The sequence below is a fragment of the Muntiacus reevesi genome, chromosome 12, assembly GCF_963930625.1.
Source record: "Muntiacus reevesi chromosome 12, mMunRee1.1, whole genome shotgun sequence".
NCBI classification, from domain to species: domain Eukaryota; kingdom Metazoa; phylum Chordata; class Mammalia; order Artiodactyla; family Cervidae; genus Muntiacus; species Muntiacus reevesi.
In genome coordinates, this window is record NC_089260.1 from 570462 (window position 1) to 589399 (window position 18938).

Below are 18938 nucleotides of genomic sequence, written 5' to 3' on the forward strand. Positions count from 1 at the left end.
ACCATCACTCCCTCCATCTATCCCGTTACCAAGCTCTTCCCCTGGAAAATACATTATTATACTTTAGGAGAATTTTTTCCCTCAACTTAACAGAGATGCATTTATTTATCCACTCACCGGTGCAGAGTTTCCATTTGGTCCTCTTGATCGAACCATTCTCCCCAGGACTTCGACACCGTCCAACGTGATATTAGATGACGCGTTTATTGCCTTCTCACCCACGTGCTTGCAGTCAATAACCACTTTGGCCAAAGTCTTGCTGACAACAATATGTAGCTGAGGAAAGTAAAAATGTTTTAAAAGGTAAGAAGCAGGAGAAAATATCAAACAAATTTACATAATTGCATGACTCATCACCAAAAGATATGCAAGGGAAGAAAAGGAATTCTGTCTACTTAAGCACTTGAAAGGTTCTACTTTAAACCACTTCCATGACTATCCCACATTCAGATACCATCTCTATGGGTTTTTTGTAAATACTAATGAAATCTCACATGCTTTTCATTTTCTCTGTAATATTTTTTGACTACTCTGTGACTATCTAACCAAGAAAAAATCATCTCTAGAGGAAGTTGATAAATACATGACAATAATTCCAAAGAAATGCTAATGGGACTATTTTGAACCATAAACTAATAAATCATGTGCATCTCACGTGTTTCTAAGATACCTTATTTTAAGACACTTGTGGTTGTACAGTCCTAGTAACAAGAAAAAAATATTTTATGCAACTTTTCTTATGCAAAAATGAGAGAATTTTGTTATGCAATTGTTCTTATACAGTGATGGTATTCAAAAGCCCATAAGGTAGCGAAGTTGTGTAGATTAGACATATCTGACCACATTCTACATCAGGAAACAGAAGCCAAGATGAAGACTGCTGACAGGACAAGAAGGGTGTGGCTAAGACGCAAGGTTTTTGCAACACCGCTGAGCAAAGGCTCTGCCCTCTGGCACTCTTGGTGCTGCATTCTTTAACAGCCCAGATAGCAGTGGGATTATTCACTACAAGGGAAACAGTAAATTTTGGAAGGAAGCCTGTCTACTCCAGTGATCACCAAGACGAAATGTTTCATAGATGTGAAATATGAAGGAACATATTTCTATCACATGTGCCAGGTTAAAATAAGAACAACTAACGTCATGTTTTACAAAATTCTTCCTCAGGACAGCTTATTACACAATGGCAGTGATGGGCTGTCTCAGTGCAATCTGTCTACGTATTTTAACTTGATTTGACTGCTGGTACTTTAACTATATTGGTGGCCAGGTAGACCAGCAATCCTTTCTACATAACACATAATGTAGGGAATTTACAACTATCTACTTAGTAATACATTACCCTCCACTACATGGTTCCTCAAAGTATCAACCTGGACCACTTCTACGATAGGAGACCAAAATTTGCCTTCCCAAAATGTCTCTTTAGAATGCAGATTATTTCAAGTTGAAAATAACCAAGGTCCCAAAGACTCAGAAAGAAACTTTGAGCTTCATGCCTAAACTGCCTAAAAGAATTTAGACAGAAGGTCCACTCCCAGAACAGGGCTATTACCAGTAATATCTGCAAAGAATATGGCTAGTTGTGTGTGGAGGGGAATCTGTGTCCACTGACTCATTTACTTACTAAACATTTGCTTTTCCATCTCCATGTGAATTTTCTTCCTTCCCTTTGAAGTCCAAACCCAAATCACTACTTGCATAATTCTATTTTGTCTTTAGCTGAAGATGGTACTTAACGGAAGGTTTTGGCTATTTTGGTGAGTTACTCGGTTTTCCTGGGTTTCACCATGTTTATATGTTATTAAATGTTTGTGTTTCTCCCATTAATTTGATTCTTAGATCAGCCAGAAGAACCTAGAAGATCAGTGGAAAATGTCTTCCTCCTGATACTATCAAATCTCCTGGGGTACTGGATAAAAACATACATTTTAGGATTCCATCACAGGACTACCATATCAGAATCTCTGGACAGTTCACAAGCCCCTCCGGTAATTCTTACTATAGGAGATCCAAAGCGCTATGTTTTTCTTTTATTTTTACACTTTTCTGTTGCTTGGCCCTCAGTAAATAGAATAAAGAAAATATATATACACATACAAGGCATTACTCACCTTGTGAAAGCTTCCATAGAAAATTTTCCTAATTTCAGGTCCTTCAAAAGTAACAGTCTGAAAATCCCCACTGTAGTCATAGTTGAAATACGTTAGGGTTTTCCCACCATCTAATCAAACAAAATAAAAGATTAACAATATTCTACAAAGTATTAAAATGGGTAATTTTTTAAAAAGTCAGCTCAAAATAGTATAACCTCTCTTCTGAGGCTGTGTTTTAAAGTGATGAGTGGGTAACGAAATGGCCTTGGAAGGCCCTAGGCTTTCAGCTGGCCAAGCTAACTGAGGGGGCCACGCGGCGACAGTGAGGCGGGCCCCACGCTGTGCTTCCTCTCCACCGTCCGGCCTGCATGCAGCCCCATCACCATTTTGGGAAAGGGCTGTCTGAAGTTGGAAGTAGAGGGCAAAAAGGAAGAAAGAAGCTAACCATATTGTTACCAGAGATGCTCCTGATCTTTGCTCGAAACTCATCACCTCTAACCCCACTTTCGCAGGAATGTCCTTGCTCAAAACCTGCCAACTCCCCACCCTGAGCAGGAGAGAACATAAATCTTTAAGTGAAAGGGTCCAGAGATAAGAAAGGAAGCCATAGAAAATGGAAAAAGAACCAGCTGGGACCAAGATGGTGATAAATCTGACCTCCAACAGATCTTGAGTCTCATTATACTTTGATTTTACTATTAAAAAAGAAAGTGAAGTTGCTCATTCCAGTCCCACCCTTTGTGACCCCATGGACTGTAGCCCAGCAGGCTCCTCCGTCCATGGGATTCTCCAGGCAAGAGTCCTGGAGTGGGCTGCCATTGCCCTCTCCAGGGAAATGGAGATTTTACTACATTAGCATAGTAAATGACACTCTTACTAACTGCCAGCCATTGAGGACCACTGCCTTGGAAAAAGTCCTGCCCCTTCCCCAGCAGCTGGAGGAGGGCACGACAACCCACGCCAGCACTCTTCCCTGGAGAGTCCCATGGATGGAGGAGCCCGGCCGGCTGCAGTCCACGGGGTCGCGGAGAGTGGGACTCGACTGAGCAACTAAGCCCTGCCCCTTCCCCGCCTCCCGAGCATCAGCCTCACTTCTCTTTGTCTTTTACTTTCTAGACCTCTCTGCCCAGCGCGGTGAGAAGCTGATCCGCGAACTCAGTTCCTGCTTCTCCATGCTGTGTTAACTGCAGCTTGGGTTCCCCATTTGCCCACTTAAGCCTGAATGGAAAAGGAACCCTCCCCCGACTGGGGCAGACAGTCTGGACTGGGCTAGGCCCGAGCAGGGTTCATCGGACTTAATTTGGTAACAAAATGTTAAGAAATAAAAACCAGACTCTGCCTTATTTAACCACTGAAGCAACCAGTTCTCTCAGGACGTGTAACTTACACCTCTCCAAAAGTCATAATCCAGTGTGTCTTTTATTATGAACATTATGAACAAACAAATAAACAAAGACCTTCTACTCTTGAGTACTTCACGTTACAAGGAACATTTTATTACAAAAAAAAAAAAAAAAAACAGAATATTTTTCTCACGATTCAGTCCCAGGTTACAATTTAATTTTTCATTTGGTTTCCAAAAGAAGCAAGTATTAATCGCTTCAACAGACTTCTTTGTTTCCAAGTCCTGGTTGTGTATAGTTAGCAGCTTACACCTTTCTAATTTACAGCTTTCCCTCAGTTTCCGTATCAAAGCAAAATGGTTCCAATGTTTAGCTGTTGACTTATTTCCATGAACTAAAAAGTGTTTTAACAAACACTGCTTGGAAATAAGACTAAAATACTTTCCTTAACCAAATGTTTGAGTCAGTACCTAATAACAGCCACCAAATTTTGGATCCCAGCTTGACCGGAATCTTACACTAAAAATATATGTAGAAAACTGAGGGACATCAACCCAGAACTTGAGAATTCTCTTAAGCGATCATCATTTGCGACTTCCAAGAACACAGGCTAAGAAGTTTCCTTCATCGTTTCCGCCTCAACTTTCCAACTTCCCAACAATGGAATTTCTCATTCTTCACAACTATTCTCTCTCCTTTCTAGACTCCTCTTATGATGATCTGATCCAGGATTGGGACTTAAATTTCTCACACCCATCAATACCATTTTCAAATGTATATCTCCATCCCAGAATGCTTCCCCAAACACACTGCTTGCCAACCTGACATTTGTTCCTCTGACAGGAGAGAGGCACCGCAACACTGTGACTTAAAAGAAAGAAATACTTGCTACTCGGATGACCAAAACATTTCTCACATATACCAGGTCTTTGTCTACGGGCCCAGCTCACAGTTCCTGAAGCCCTTGGAATTTCCTGTGAGAGCAGTACGTGCGCCTTTGTTATGGTAATAAGGCCCTTCTGGAAAGCCCTCAGGTCACCTACGCACGCGGGCTGGTTGCCCGGAAAACCCACCCTGTGCGGAGGGTTAGAACTCTCAGTCCAAACCCCGGGCTCCCAGCTCAACTTCCACGGAGGGGAGAGGCGTTGGAGACGGAGTTCAACTGCCGATGGCCAGTGACTTAACCAATCTTTCCTGTGTGATGAAGCCTCCACAAAAACCCAGAAGGATGGGGCCCGGAGAGGTTCGGGCTGGCGACCACAGGAGGCGCTGGGAGCGTGGGGCAGGCTGGACCTGGAAACCCCCCGCCCCTCCCCGGCCTTGCTCCGGCTTCTCCCCCATCGTTCCCGAGTTACAGCTTTTTATTAAGCGCTGGTAACCTTTGGTAACCTAGCGCTGCAGGTAAAACGGAGAAGGAAATGGCAACCCACCCCAGTACGCCTGCCTGGAAAATTCCATGGATGGAGGAACCTCAGAGGCTACAGTCCACGGGGTCACAAAGAGTCGGACACGACTGAGTGACTTCGCTTTGACTTTCTTTTCCCCTTCTTTGGTAACCCAGTGCTGTAGGTAAAATGCTTCTCTGAGTTCTGTGAGCCACTTTAGCAAATTATTAAAACCTGAGGAGGAATCTGTGGCACCCTCTGTTTTACAGACTGTGGGTCACAAGGAGAGAAAACAACCTGGACGTACAAGTGGCATCCTGGGCTGGAGGTGGTTGTCGGCACCTCCAGAGGAGCCACTGACGGACCGGGCCTCCAGGAACGGACCGGGCCTCCAGGAACGGACCGAGCCTGCAGTGACGGACCGAGCCTGCAGGGACAGGCCGAGCCTGCAGTGACAGGCTGAACCTGCAGTGACGGACCAAGCCTGCAGTGACGGGCTGAGCCTGCAGTGACGGACCGAGCCTGCAGTGACGGACCAAGCCTCCAGTGACAGACCGAGCCTACAGTGACGGACCGAGCCTGCAGGGACAGACTGAGCCTGCAGGAACGGACTGAGTCTGCCACCAACAGCTGAACCAGGGGGAGGAAGGCCATCGTGTAGGAACCATCCTCAGCTCGTGGGTCCAAGAACAGCTCTGGGAAAACAGTGTCTGACTGAAGCTGAATTCTCAGATACGCTGCTGCTGTCCAAGAACTGCCTGGTGGTGTGTGAGAAGCCTCCCGACATTCCCCAGGCCCCAGCTCGTATGCTGGAATTGGGTCGAGGAACCCAAAGGAAGCATCCAACATTTATCATTTCCTCATAGAAGAAGTGGCCTCTGACCCCAGCCCTCCACTGATCCTCCTGGCAGCAGCCAGGCCCTCCCTACAGTCTCCCCATCGCAGGACGTGTCTCTCTTCGCCTCGCTTCTGAATCCCAGAACCTGGTGTCGGCACACAGTAGGATCTCAGTGAATATTTGTTGAAAGCCTGAGTACACAAATGAATGACTCAACTGTCAAAATAGTTCATTATTAGTATTTACCAACGGTTTAAAATGAGTGAGTTACTCCATAATACACACTAAACTGGCAAGATGACACACGACGTACATTACTCATACATGTGTGCAAACGTTTTACAAATAAATATACTTACTATCTAAAATGACTCCAACCAATGGGTCAGAATTTTTATTTAAAATCTCCCAAAGAGCAAAGGGCTCCTCCGGAGTGTCAGGAAGAATCCGGAATAGAACACTGATCGTATAGTCAGAGGGCAATCCGTCCGGATGCAAGTATCTGAAAAACGGAAAGAAAACAGCATATTTTATTGTATCACTCCTCAAGAAGATATTTATATTATTATAAAAGCAAATACGCTTTCACTAGAAGTGAAGAAACAGAAAGGAAGGAAATAAACATCACCATTAACCCCACTCAAAAGGGATCCTTCTTTTGGGGTCATGCAGTTCCCTCCAATCTTTAAAGAATGTCTGTAAGTATTTGTCCAGTTTATATAATTTTGCCCCTTTCTTTTCTTAGCATCATTTACTACACATTCCATATTTCCTTAAATATTTTAAAGAGCATGATAGTTAATATATGCACAACCTTCGCTGGTTTGGCTATTCCATAATTTATCTGACCAGTCACTTCTTATTAAACAAGTAATTTCAAGTTGTAGTACTATAAATAATGTTTATCTACAGTGTTTTTTTTTGGGGGGGGTTAGGGGGCTTTCCTGGTGTCTCAGACAGTAAAGAATCCACCTGCAATTCGGGAGACCGGGTTCAGTCCCTAGGTTAGGAAGATCCCCTGGAGGAGGGCATGGCAACCCCCTCCAGGGTTCCTGCCTGGAGAACCCCATGGACAGAGGAGCCTGGCGGGCTGCAGCCCACAGGGTCGCAGAGTCGGACGCGACTCAGCAATGACACACGGTCTTTTTACGAAACTTGAGCCCCTGCCCCTTTCCGCCACGCGCTGCAGCTGGGAGCATTCCCGTCTGCTGCGCGCCGAGGCACCATCTCGATCCGCCACATCCAGCGCTGTCCACATCGCTCCTGCTTCTGGGCGTGAGTGCTGTGTCCAGACTGTTCTGACACCGGCTCTCTCAGGAGTCTCTTCACGGATGAGAGACGCCTCTCTCAAGGCCATGCCGACTTCTCATGGCGCCTCTTTTCAAGGACTGGTCTCTGAGCGGAGAGAGGGGCCAGAGCCTCTGACTCCAAAGGAGACGCGCCCTTCTCAGAGCGCCTGTGTGCGAGTCAGCCAGCCTCACCAAACCTGCCGCCGAGTCGGACACGGCGACTAAACAACAAAATTTCACTGAGAAGCTTACAACTGAAGGAAAGCTCATGGGAGATGAAGACATCCGGCCAGCGCACAGATACTAAAGTGGGATGTGTTTGGTAGTTCTTGAGAATGGAACAAGAGACAAGAGGTGAAGTCAAAGAGGTCACGGCGATCCAGATAGTGTAGGGCCCTTTGGCCATCCGGAGCTCTGACTTTTACTCCAAGGGGAGTGGGGACTCGCTGGCAGATTCTGGAGTGACGTGATCTGATGTGAACATTTACAAACCATCACCCCGACTGCTGTTTGGAGAAGACTCTAGGAAGGCGGAAGCAGGGGGAAGACAGGAGGCCGCAGTGATGACGGAGGGAAGAGCCGGTGATGGTGGCTCGTATCAGGGCGGTGACGATGCAGGCGCGGAGGACCAATGCACAAGAGGACGGCTTGGTGGACGGATGTGAGGCCTAAGAGCAGGGGAGGAGTCTGGCTTCTTTGCCTAAGAAACTCGTTAGGTGTAGTCGTCGTTGAGACAGAAAAGGTTGTAGGTGAGGCTGGCTCTGGAGAGAGGAGCAGGGATGTTGCCTAGTAAGCAACTGCAAGCATGCTAACTCACTTTAGTCATGTCTGACCCTTTGCCACCCCATGGACTGTAGCCCACCAGGCTCCCCTGTCCATGGGACTCTCCAGGCAAGAACACTGGAGTGGGCTGCCATGTCCACCTCCAGGGGATCTTCTAAACCCAGGGATCGAACCCACATCTCTTAGGTCTCCTGCACTGGCAGGCAGGTTCTTTACCACTAACACCACCTGGGAAGCAATTGAATATATAGGTCTAAATCTGGGGAAGTAGGGACTTCCCCGGTGGCATGGTGGTTAAGATTCCGAGCTTCCACTGCAGCGGGTGTGGGTTCGATACCTGGTCAGGGAACTGAGATCCCACATACTGCACAGTGTCGCCAAAAAAATTGGAGGGCAATTTGTAAATACAAATTTAGGAGTCCTTGGCATGTACTCAGGGTTCAACACTATGGTACTGAAAAGATCGCTAGGAAATAGGGATAGACAGAAAAAACAAGCAGGTCATACACAAGTCCTGGTCCCCCCGGCATCAAGAGGTGGAGAGGGAACAGGAGCCAGCACTGGAGACGGACAGTCTGTAAAGTAAACAGAAGCTCAAGGAGGGCAGGAAGTCCAGGAGGAGGCTGAGCTCAGCTCTGTCGAATGCTGGAGACAGACGGAGTGAGGTGGGAGCTGGGAACCCAGGGCTGGACCTAGCAAGGCGGAGGACGGGACACTGCCGACTGAATGAACAGTCTAGCAGAGCAGTAGACGAGTTTCCCTCTGGAAATTCTCATTTTGGGCCAGGCCTCCAGGAATGATTTTCAAATACCTATTTAATATTCATCCCTAGACAATGTAAAAAATAAAATCTGCTGAAAGGTAATGTTTAGATGTTAGATTTATCTGAAACCATATATAGTACTGCAATAGGCCCAAATTCAACAAAGAATATTATGGAAGAAGCTAGAAAAGCAACTGGTCTATAAATTGGACCGATGGATTTAATTCTTGAATCTCATCTCCCCCAACTTTTGCATACCTATATGCACACTATAGGGCTTTCCTAGTGGCTCAGAGGTTAAAGCGTCTGCCTGCAATGTGGGAGACCTGGGTTTGATCCCTGGGTTGGGAAGATCCCCTGGAGAAAGAAATGGCAACCCACTCCAGTATTCTTGCCTGGAGAATCCCATGAACAGAGGAGCCTGGTGGGCTACAGTTCATGGGGTCACAAAGAGTCAGACACGACTGAGCGACTTCACTTCACATGCACACTATATCAAAATATCAAAATATGGACATGAAAAATGTTTCATATTAAAACACTGAAGGTATTTTGAGACAAAAACAAATATTGATTTGAAATGTAAAGAAGCAGATGATGTCTTGAGAGATGACCCCTTAAACCAGGAATTCCTACTTTGAATGGGAAAGTCAGACTATAAAAAAAATTGAAAAAAAAAATTGAGCACCAAAGAATTGATGCTTTTGAACTGTGGCGTTGGAGAAGACTCTTGAGAGTCCCTTGGACTGCAAGGAAATCCAACCAGTCCATCCTAAAGGAGATCAGTCCTGGGTGTTCATTGGAAGGACTGATGCTGAAGCTGAAACTCCAATAATTTATCCAGCTGATGCGAAGAACTGAGTCATTGGAAAAGATCCTGATGCTGGGAAAGACATAAAGCAGGAGGCGAAGGGGACGACAGAGGATGAGATGGCTGGATGGCATCACTAACTCAATGGACATGAGTTTGAGTAAACTCCGGGAGTTGGTGATGGGCAGGGAGGCCGGGCGTGCTGCGGTTCACGGGATCGCAAAGAGTCAGACATGACTGAGCGACTGAACTGAACTGAAACTCAAGTACGTCTGGAGTTTGCAGAACTGCTGAAAATGACCATAGGAATCCCTCTGTTCATCACAGACTGTGCAATGACTAGATAATGTGACTTTTACATCAACTATACAGAGTGGCTTTTGTGACTTTTCAAGGATAAAACCCCTCTGAACTCATGCCTCTAGAGTAAGTAAAATGGTTCAGGTTGTGGGTTCCAGGGCCTGATTGCCAGGTACAAATCCCGGCATGATCCTCAACAGACTACACGATCTCACTCAGGTCGTTTAGTGTCTTTGTGCTTTAGTTTCACTACTTGTCAAATCAAGATAACGCATGACTCTACCTCATAGAGGTGTTGGGAGGTGTGAGGGAGTTACTGTACATAAGCATTTAGACGCCTGGTACATGGCAGTGCTATGCAAGTATTAACTATCTATATTTTTCTCAGGTCAACAGATAGGAAAGTTCAACCAGCCTTATACGTGAGTCTGGTTTTTTTTTTTTTTTGAGTCTGATGTTTTTAAAGAAATCTAAACATCATCTGCTCTATCCATCATGGAAAATCCTGCTGGGAATTATCATTGAAATTATGATTTCAAGTTGATATCATTTACACACTGAGATATAATAAACAATAATTGGCTTTAGTATCTTGCAATGGAAACATACTTGGTTGGCTGGGAAACCAGGGCATCTTTATGAAGTTGATAACAAGGATACACATTGAAGGTACCAGGCTCCATAGAGACCCCTTCCACTGATGAAAACTCCTTTTCAACCAAACCAAACATTTCCATCATCTTAAATCCTTAAAGAGAGAGAGAATAAATAGGCACATTAGGATTTTAAATTTCACAGTTAGTCTATTAAGGATTTAAAAAATCTGGACCCCAAAAGGGAGTTAATTAATATACTTTGTATTGGAAAATTCCTGATACTGCATACCTGCAAGATCAATGCCATCCTTATGCACCAGTGGGCAGGCTGGAAGACAAAACAAAGAAGATAAAACCCTAATTTAGATATTTTCCAAACATATTCTTCCCTTGTCCTGAAAACAGGAAGCTAACATAATCTTTATGGAAGTCAAGTGTAGAAGGAATCCAAACCAGATGTGGCTACGGCTTTTTGTGGATTCCTGAAGACTGGAACGCTCTCACTTCTCCTGTTAAAACCCAAGCCCCAGCTTCCTTCTCCTCTCAAGGGTCTGTTAAAATCGACGGTGGCCACCTGAGAGCGCGTATTGGGAAGAGTCTCCCTCCCAGTGTGATACCCTGATGAGCAGACTTAACACATTTTTGAAAACTGTCTGCCACAGATGTTTAAGAGAGTTTCTTTCAAATACAGATTCTCATCTCTTCAGAGAAAGTCTTTATCAACCTAAATTCTGAACCTGGGAGAGTGGAGGTTCACTTCCAAATGCTCTCAACCACGAAACTATGTCTACATAACATTTTCACTTCAGATCAGAATGGGACTCATCATTTAACCAGGATAAATATCTCAGCCTTTAAGCAATGTAAGGGGCAAATTCCAAAAAACTAACTTGCTGATGCGGTTTCGCAGACAAAAGTAATCAGCTCATCTTCAATTTTCTTAAAGGCATCGAAGTCATCCACAAAGAAGACGTGCCGGGCACTGGGCTTACTGCCAATGCTAACCAACTCCGAGTAATCCGCATCGGCCACGCCGACTGCAAAAATGCTGTAGCCTGTGGGGAAAGGGAAACAGATTCTGATGAGGATAAACTGCACCAAAAACAAATAATGGAATGCAAGACACTTCTGCATGTTTAAAATATGTTTATTTAGGAGGCCCAGTGGGGGTCGATAATTCACCCTTCACAGTTCATCAGAAATCTGCATGCACATAATTCACCATACGCTGATTAACCCATCATTCCCCAAAGAGCTTTTCCATTTTAGAGAGGCTTAAGAGAGCCAGTGCTTGAGACAAAATAGTTGCTATTTGAGTAACATCTCTATGTTTGCATATTATTAATAATGATTTTTGTATTTACGGGATAAAGTGCAGTTGAAACAGAATCTTTATCTCAATTTTTTTTTCAGAAGTAGAAACTGAGACATTAACAGGCTTAGAAGCCTGAGGTAGGTCACAGTTCAATGATCGACAGATTCGTATCAGGCTAGTCTGTGCCATATCGGTTTATACAGTGTAATCCTCACATTTTGTGTTCTCCATTTGACAGAAGAGAAAGCTGAGGCTGAACAGTTTCTGTGACCGGGTTCCCTCCCCTGGTTCTTTTAATAGTATGGCACTGAATTTTCTTTCTTTTTTCTTTTTTTGGGCCATGCTCTGTGGCCAGAATGGAACCTGTGTTCCCTGCAGGGGAAGCATAGAGCCTTAACCACTAGTCTGCCAGTAAAGTCCTGGACTGCACTTAATTGATGGAGTTTCTCATAATAGAGCATCCTGTATGTAACAAACGTATTAGAGAAAATACAGCAAGATAACAGATTTGTAACTTGGAAAATATTTTTAAAATCACATTGTCCAGATTCAGAAACACGTAGTCAGGCTGATGTAGCCTACAAATGTGCGTTCAGAAAACAGCAAGGCTAACAATACTATCGGTGCCACTGCTGTTGTTGTTGAGTCCTAAGCTGTGTCGACGCTTTCGCGACCCCATGGACTGCAGCCCGCCAGGCTCCTCAGTCCAGATGTCCCAGGCAAGGAACACTGACGTAGTTTGCCATTTCCTTCTCCAGGGGAACTTCCCACCCCAGGGGTTGAACCCAGATCTTTGGATGGGCACGCAGATGCTTTACCACTCCGCCACCAAGGAAACCTTGGTAGCTACTGTTACTTAACTCTGCAAAACTTACCGTCTGATTGCATCTCTCTGGAGATTTTGTTCACATCGTCTTGTGATCTTCCATCAGTTATAACCACGATGACCTTCGGGATGCCTCTTCTGGTCCCTGACTCTGCAGTAAACAAGCTATCTCGGACATGCTTAATTGCTTTTCCTGAAACAAAGGAAGGCAACAGTTCAGTTTCATTCCCTTCCACTTCTGTGTCGCTGGAGATAGAACAGAAGGAACAAAGGTCTTTCATCAATGAAAAGTCTTAAAAAAAAAACAAAAACCTATATGAGTATGCTTCAAAAAAAGTCATTTAAATAATCAGCAATAATTAATTACTTCGGGTTTTAGCTGGGCTTTTGGGGGTCTTACCTGTTTTTGTATTTCCCCCTTTGTATGAGATATGCTTAATTGCATCAAGAAGAGTCTCTTTGGTTTTGTAAGAGTTTAGATTAAATTCCGTCCTGGGGTCATCAGTGAACTGAACCATGGCAACCTGAAGAGAGAGGTGTGTTTACTTTTATGTATATTGCAGCCTTCCCCTGGGCCAGACAGCATACACTATAACAGGATTATAATTATAGTTTTAATTTCTTCTTTAACCCAGTCCACAATTTCCTTGGTTTAAAATTTCACACAAGCTACATACCAAATCTGATGATACATTAACAAGCTTTTTTTTCTCTAAGTGCTTTCAGGAAGTAGATTAAAAATCTCTCCCTAAAGCATGAAGGCCTTTTGCCATCTCATTTGACAGGTGGAAAAATGGCAGCCTAGGTCTTCTACCTTGACAAAGTTCACAGAATCGAAGTTGGATTCTTTAACAAGGATTTTTTAATGAAACAAGCTTATGAAATAATTACTACTATTCCACCTTTTTACAGACCAGGACACTGAGGAAAAGTCAAGTAACTTATCCAAGATTACGAGAGTGGTCCCTGGTAGAACCAACAGTGGAAGTCAGGTAATTCGACTTCAAAATCTGTTCCTACTCACTATGATATAAATGCTTCCCAGGTGGCGCTAGTGATAAAGAATCTCCCTGTCAATGCAGGAGATGTAAGAGACGCGAGTTCGATCCCTGGTTCGGGAAGATCCCCTGGAGGTGGGCATGGCAACCCACTCCAGCGTGCCTGGGCTTCACTGGTAGCTCAGACGATAAAGAATCTGCCTGCAGTGGGGGAGACCCGGGTTTGACCCCTGGGTCGGGAAAAGGGATCAGATGCGCACACCTCAGTTTGGAAGCTAGCTCCTCAAAGAAGCCTTTGTCGATCTCTCAATTTAAAACAAACCAGTAAATGTAAAGCTCAGTTCACAAGTGCGTGTCCCGACCTTGTGAATGTGTGTGCTTGCCGATTTGTGTCTGGATCTCACCCTCCTCCGCTCCCCGCCGTTAAGGATGTGAGCTCCATGAAATACCCATGACGACAGTACTAACCAAATAAGCCCTCAACAAATGTTTGAGAATGAATAAATTAGTCTTCTGTGTTCTGCTTGTTCTACATTCATTTGTGGCGTTGACCTGTGTCCTTCAAGATTTTAAAGTCCTCGAGGGCAAGGAGAATACTGAACAGAGATCTGCACCTCCTCTCCCCCAGCATGCAGGAGACGCACGTGCTGACCGCCGTCCTCACGGTCCCGGTTCGCTGGACTCACTCGCTTTAAGGACAGCACCCTGCCCGGCGCTGTCAGGCACCAGGGAGCGGGTTTCAAACTCGGACCTGTGCACTCTCTCATTTAGAGTTGGGTCAAATCAGTATAGCTCTTTACCCACATTCCCCGACAAGTAGCCATAACAATAGCCTGGAATAATTATTTAGCGCATAGAATGCATTAATGATCGATCCGTCAGCCTTACTTGAGTTCCATCTGCACCGATCTTGCCCAGGGCTCCGACAGTGCTGTATAGGAAGTTGATGATCTTATTGAAGTTTTCATCACCAATACTCCAGGACCCATCCACCATAAACACCAGGTCAGCTTTGGCAGCTTTACACACTGGAGACCAAGCAAGAACGTGAATCAGAGAAAAGAGGAAAACAGTCGTCATCAAACCGACAAAGCAGGTAATGGTTTCCCTCTGGTAAGTAGAGCGCCTTCCAGAAGGAATGGCACACACCCTACTCCAAACTCTTCCTCACTAGGTTTTCTGACCATCACTGTTCTCCTATAGTCAAGTATCCTGGTCATGACTAAGAAAGCTTCTATCAAACACGCAGAATTAAAGAGAAAAAGAAAAACACCAATTTCAGCCTCAAAGAACAGAAATGAGAGAATGGAAAAATGTGGAACTAAACTGATTTAGTGACAGAGGCACCAGCGAACACCCCAGTGCCGACAGATTCGAGGGAAACCCAAGCTCTCACTCTGCACCCTGCCCTCTGCTTATACCTGAGAAGGATTTAGCTTCCAGGAGGAAGGGATGCCTCAGCGTTTGGACTGAGGCCATAAGCAAACTTCAATTTCAGCCTTGCTCAAAAATTCTATGCCCTTTGGACACCCCCTGATGTCAAGAAATGTATACTACTGCTAGCTCGGGAAAACTTTCATCAACAGGAATACAGACATCAATCCTAACAAACAAGCAAAAAACAGATTAGCAAAAACTTATTCCACCGAAAGCATTTTTAAGTCTTGTATTGCATCCTGTTTCCAATTATCTATGCTTCTCTTCCCCTTGATTAATACAGATCATGGTGGTTGACTCTGTTTTATGATGAAACAAACAATTTAATCTTTAATAATCTGAATCTTTTAATCTTGGGCCATTGGCACACAAATGTTCTGCAAGGTAATGAACCTTTTGCTTTTCTTTAGAGAAAAAAACGGCCTGATATTTATTTTATTAACTACAACTATGGTCCCTTAAAGCTAACTACAACTTAAATGGTAAAATAAACCATCTCCAAGTGAGTCAGCACTCTAGGGACCACAAGGATTTAGTGAGGGTGTTCTCCTGAGCTCCACGATTTACAAAATTTTACATACTTACGGTTTGAATTTAAAGCTGAAAGGGATCACAAGATCTGCTCATTATAAGCATGTAAAAGAAAACCTGGTGTTTGCTAGAAGGATGAAACCCAGATTAGGTTTTACCTTCAAAATGAGAGCAAAATCTATTTGAAAATATACTCAAATTGAAACCTGTGCTTAATAAAACAAAAGAAAAAGAAAATATATCAAAATGCATGAAGGAACTGTCTCCAGGATATAAAATTGTGCTTTTAATTTTCTTCTTTGTACTCTTTTCTACTTCTAAAATAGAAAAATTAAAATGGATGTTCTATAAATACTTTAAAAAATTAAAATGGATGTTTTATAAATACTCAGTATCACCTGAATAATAAAGATTTATAGGCTTTTTAATTAAATATACTCAGGGCAAATAGAACCTAAAATGAATAACGTGTTCAAGTTGCAAAAGTCCCAATGTCCAAAACCATCATGATGAAAACTACTAATCCAAGAACAATGTTGCTACATTATCAATCCTCAGTCTCATGACCCTTCCAAATCATGTGTTTCCCATGAGCATTCACAAATATTAACCAAAGGATACTCATATTCTGCTATACATAAAAATATTCTGATCTCAGGGGATCCTGTAATGTCTGTATCAGAACTGTCTAATAAATAAATTCATCAGTTAGGATCTGTTTTCAGCTCCAATAGTGAAAACCACCATAGATAGTTAAACTAGAAAAAGCTAGATATGAAGATGGAAGAACGAAGTGTCTGGCATCCCAAGTAGTCAGTCAGTAAGTTCAGTCACTCAGTCTTTGCAACCCCATGAATCGCAGCACGCCAGGCCTCCCTGTCCATCACCAACTCCTGGAGTTTACTCAAACTCATGTCCATCGAGTCAGTGATGCCACCCAACCATCTCATCCTCTGTCATCCCCTTCTCCTCCTGCCCTCAGTCTTTCCCAGCATCAAGGTCTTTGCCAAGGAGTCAGTTCTTCACATCAGGTGGCCAAACTATTGGAGTTTCAGCTTCAGCATCAGTACTTCCAATGAATATTCAGGACTGATTTCCTTTAGGATGGACTGGTTGGATCCCCTTGCAGTCCAAAGGACTCTCAAGAGTCTTCTCCAACACCACAGTCCAAAAACATCAATTCTGCGGTGCTCAGCTTTCTTTATGGTCCAGCTCTCACATCCATACGTGACTACTGGAAAAACCATAGCTTTGACTATCCCAAGTAGAGCAAATAGCATTAAAAGATGCAGGAGAGCATAATGCATGTATGGAGAACCTGAAGTTATGCAATTTTGCTGTTAACTAATACAGTCTGGGAAATGATGCCACAGTGTAGGTTGATCATTGAAGATTTTGCATGGTGTGCTGGGAAGGATGCTGAGTTTTATTTTTGTAGAGTTTCTTATTACCCTTTGTTTCCTTGACCCTTACACTCTTCAGTATCAGACCTCTCTTACTATGCTCCTATCCTTTGCAGGATATTTGGCCTTGTCCAGAACAGCAATAAGACCTTTGGTCTACGCCAACAGGTTCTTGAAATTTGGTCCTATCCAAAATGTCCATGGGCATATTTGGTCCATGCCAAATGACTTTGGACAGGACCAAATACCATGGCTCTTTTGACATGAACCAAACGTCTGCTAACCATTTGTAAGGTGAGGACAATTATTTTTCATTGTAACTCTGGTACGTAATAGCTATTCTAAAATGCATGGCAGGGCGTCGCTGGTGACTCAGTGGTAAGAAACCATCTGCTAATGCAGGAGGCATGCGTTCAATCCTGGACCAGGAAGAGCCCACGGCCAGGGAGCAACTAAGCCCACGCACCACAACTGAGCCTGTGTTCTGGACCCCAGGAGCCACAACTGCAGAAGCCCAAGTGCCCAGAGCCTGTGCTCCACAACAAGAGAAGCCCCCCACTGCAACTGGAGAGTAGACCCCACTTCCCACAACTAGAGAAAAGCTGGCACAGCAGTGAAGTCCCAGCACAGATAAATAAATAAAATTGTTAAAATGCATGTACATGGAAGAAGTCTTCTAAAACAACACTCCAACTATGTGATCCACCTTTATTCTCCCTCCTATCCATTTCACCAAGGTTATCCTTCTCAAACATAGATTTCTGCAGGTCATCCTCCCCTCACAGAACTCATGCAATGCCATGTCCCGTGGGATAAAGCCCAGCCGCCCTACTCAGGCACACTAACCATTTCATCACACCACCTTCACTCTTTTCTATGGGTCATGCTAAAGTACTTATGGTTCCCCAAACACATTATGCGCTTAGATCCCTCCACGACGTTAAGCGTTCATCTCTCCATTATTTACCTGTAAAACTCACTCTTCAAAATGTAAATCAATCCATGTAAATGAAAATCAAAAGGAAGGTGGAGCAGCAATACTCATATCAGACAAAATAGACTTTAAAATAAAGACTGTTACAAGAGATGGGGAAGAGCACTATGTGATGCTCAGAGACTCTATCCAAGAAGAGGACATAACAATTGCAAATATCTGTGCACCCAACATAGGAGCCCCTCAACGTATAAGGCAAACACTAACAGCCATAAAACGGGATGTCAACAGTAACACAGTAATCATGGGGACTTTAACACTCCACTGACACATGGGCAGATCATCCAGACAGAAAGTTGATAAGGAAACACAAACTTAAATGATACATTCAACCAGACAGGCTTAACTGATATTTACAGGGCACTCCACCCAAAAGCAGCAGAATACACTCCCCTTTCTAGTGCATGTGGAATATCTTCAGAATAGATGATGTCTTGGGTCATAAATCAAACCTTGGTAAATTTGAGAAAATTGAAATCATATCAAGCATCTTTTCAGACCACGATACTATGGGTGGTGGTGGTTTAGTTGCTAAGCCATGTCCGACTCTTGCAATCCCATGGACTGTAGCCTGCCAGTCTCCTCTGACCATGGGATTTTCCAAGAAAGAATACTGGAGTGGGTTGCTATTTCCTTCTCCAGGGAATCTTCCGATCCAGGGATTAGAATTCAATTACAGGAAAATGTAAATCAAATTCCTCCTCCTTCTTCACAAGTAATTAAATTGCGTTAACTATTCTCAGTTCTGGGCTACTGTGGTATAACCTACACTAACTCACTTCTGGGCTGGTAATTACCTAGGTAAACACCTATTTCTCTTGCAGTACTGAAAATAAGCAGAGAGCAGCAATCATAGATTGTTATGGTATTCCCAAGTACTTGGCATAGGAGCTTTGAGAATGAATAGTAGGGTTAATTAATGTCCATTAATGGGATAAAAAAATAACCATCATTACTACATTTGGAAGTTTTTTAGAAAGTTACCTTAACTGATCAAGTAAGAGGTGAAGACAAACTTTTGTGATGCAGACAGAAAAACACAACAGGGAGCAGCATTTCTGTGGTTAGCGGGAACACTGTGACCCTTGTCCACAGAGTCAGAACGTACACAACTACACAACCACAACCTACACAACCACACAACCATAACCTATACAACTACACAATTATATATAACCTACACAACTACACAACCATAACCTACACAACTACACAATCATAACCTACACA

At 43.7% G+C, this 18938-nt stretch overlaps 1 protein-coding gene across 6 annotated transcripts in view; it reads right to left on the reverse strand.

Annotated features, from left to right (window-relative positions):
- COL14A1 (collagen type XIV alpha 1 chain) overlaps positions 1-18938 on the reverse strand; it is a 225961-nt gene that overhangs the window by 73264 nt on the left and 133759 nt on the right. For all 6 annotated transcript variants that reach the window (XM_065903379.1, XM_065903381.1, XM_065903380.1 and 3 more), the window contains exons 26-34: positions 14232-14371; positions 12746-12869; positions 12395-12538; positions 11095-11259; positions 10494-10532; positions 10218-10356; positions 6022-6164; positions 2115-2224; positions 118-276 (exon numbers count right to left, since the gene is read on the reverse strand). In XM_065903379.1, coding sequence (XP_065759451.1) covers positions 118-276; positions 2115-2224; positions 6022-6164; positions 10218-10356; positions 10494-10532; positions 11095-11259; positions 12395-12538; positions 12746-12869; positions 14232-14371 — 1163 coding nt within the window. The remainder of the gene's footprint in view (positions 1-117; positions 277-2114; positions 2225-6021; positions 6165-10217; positions 10357-10493; positions 10533-11094; positions 11260-12394; positions 12539-12745; positions 12870-14231; positions 14372-18938) is intronic.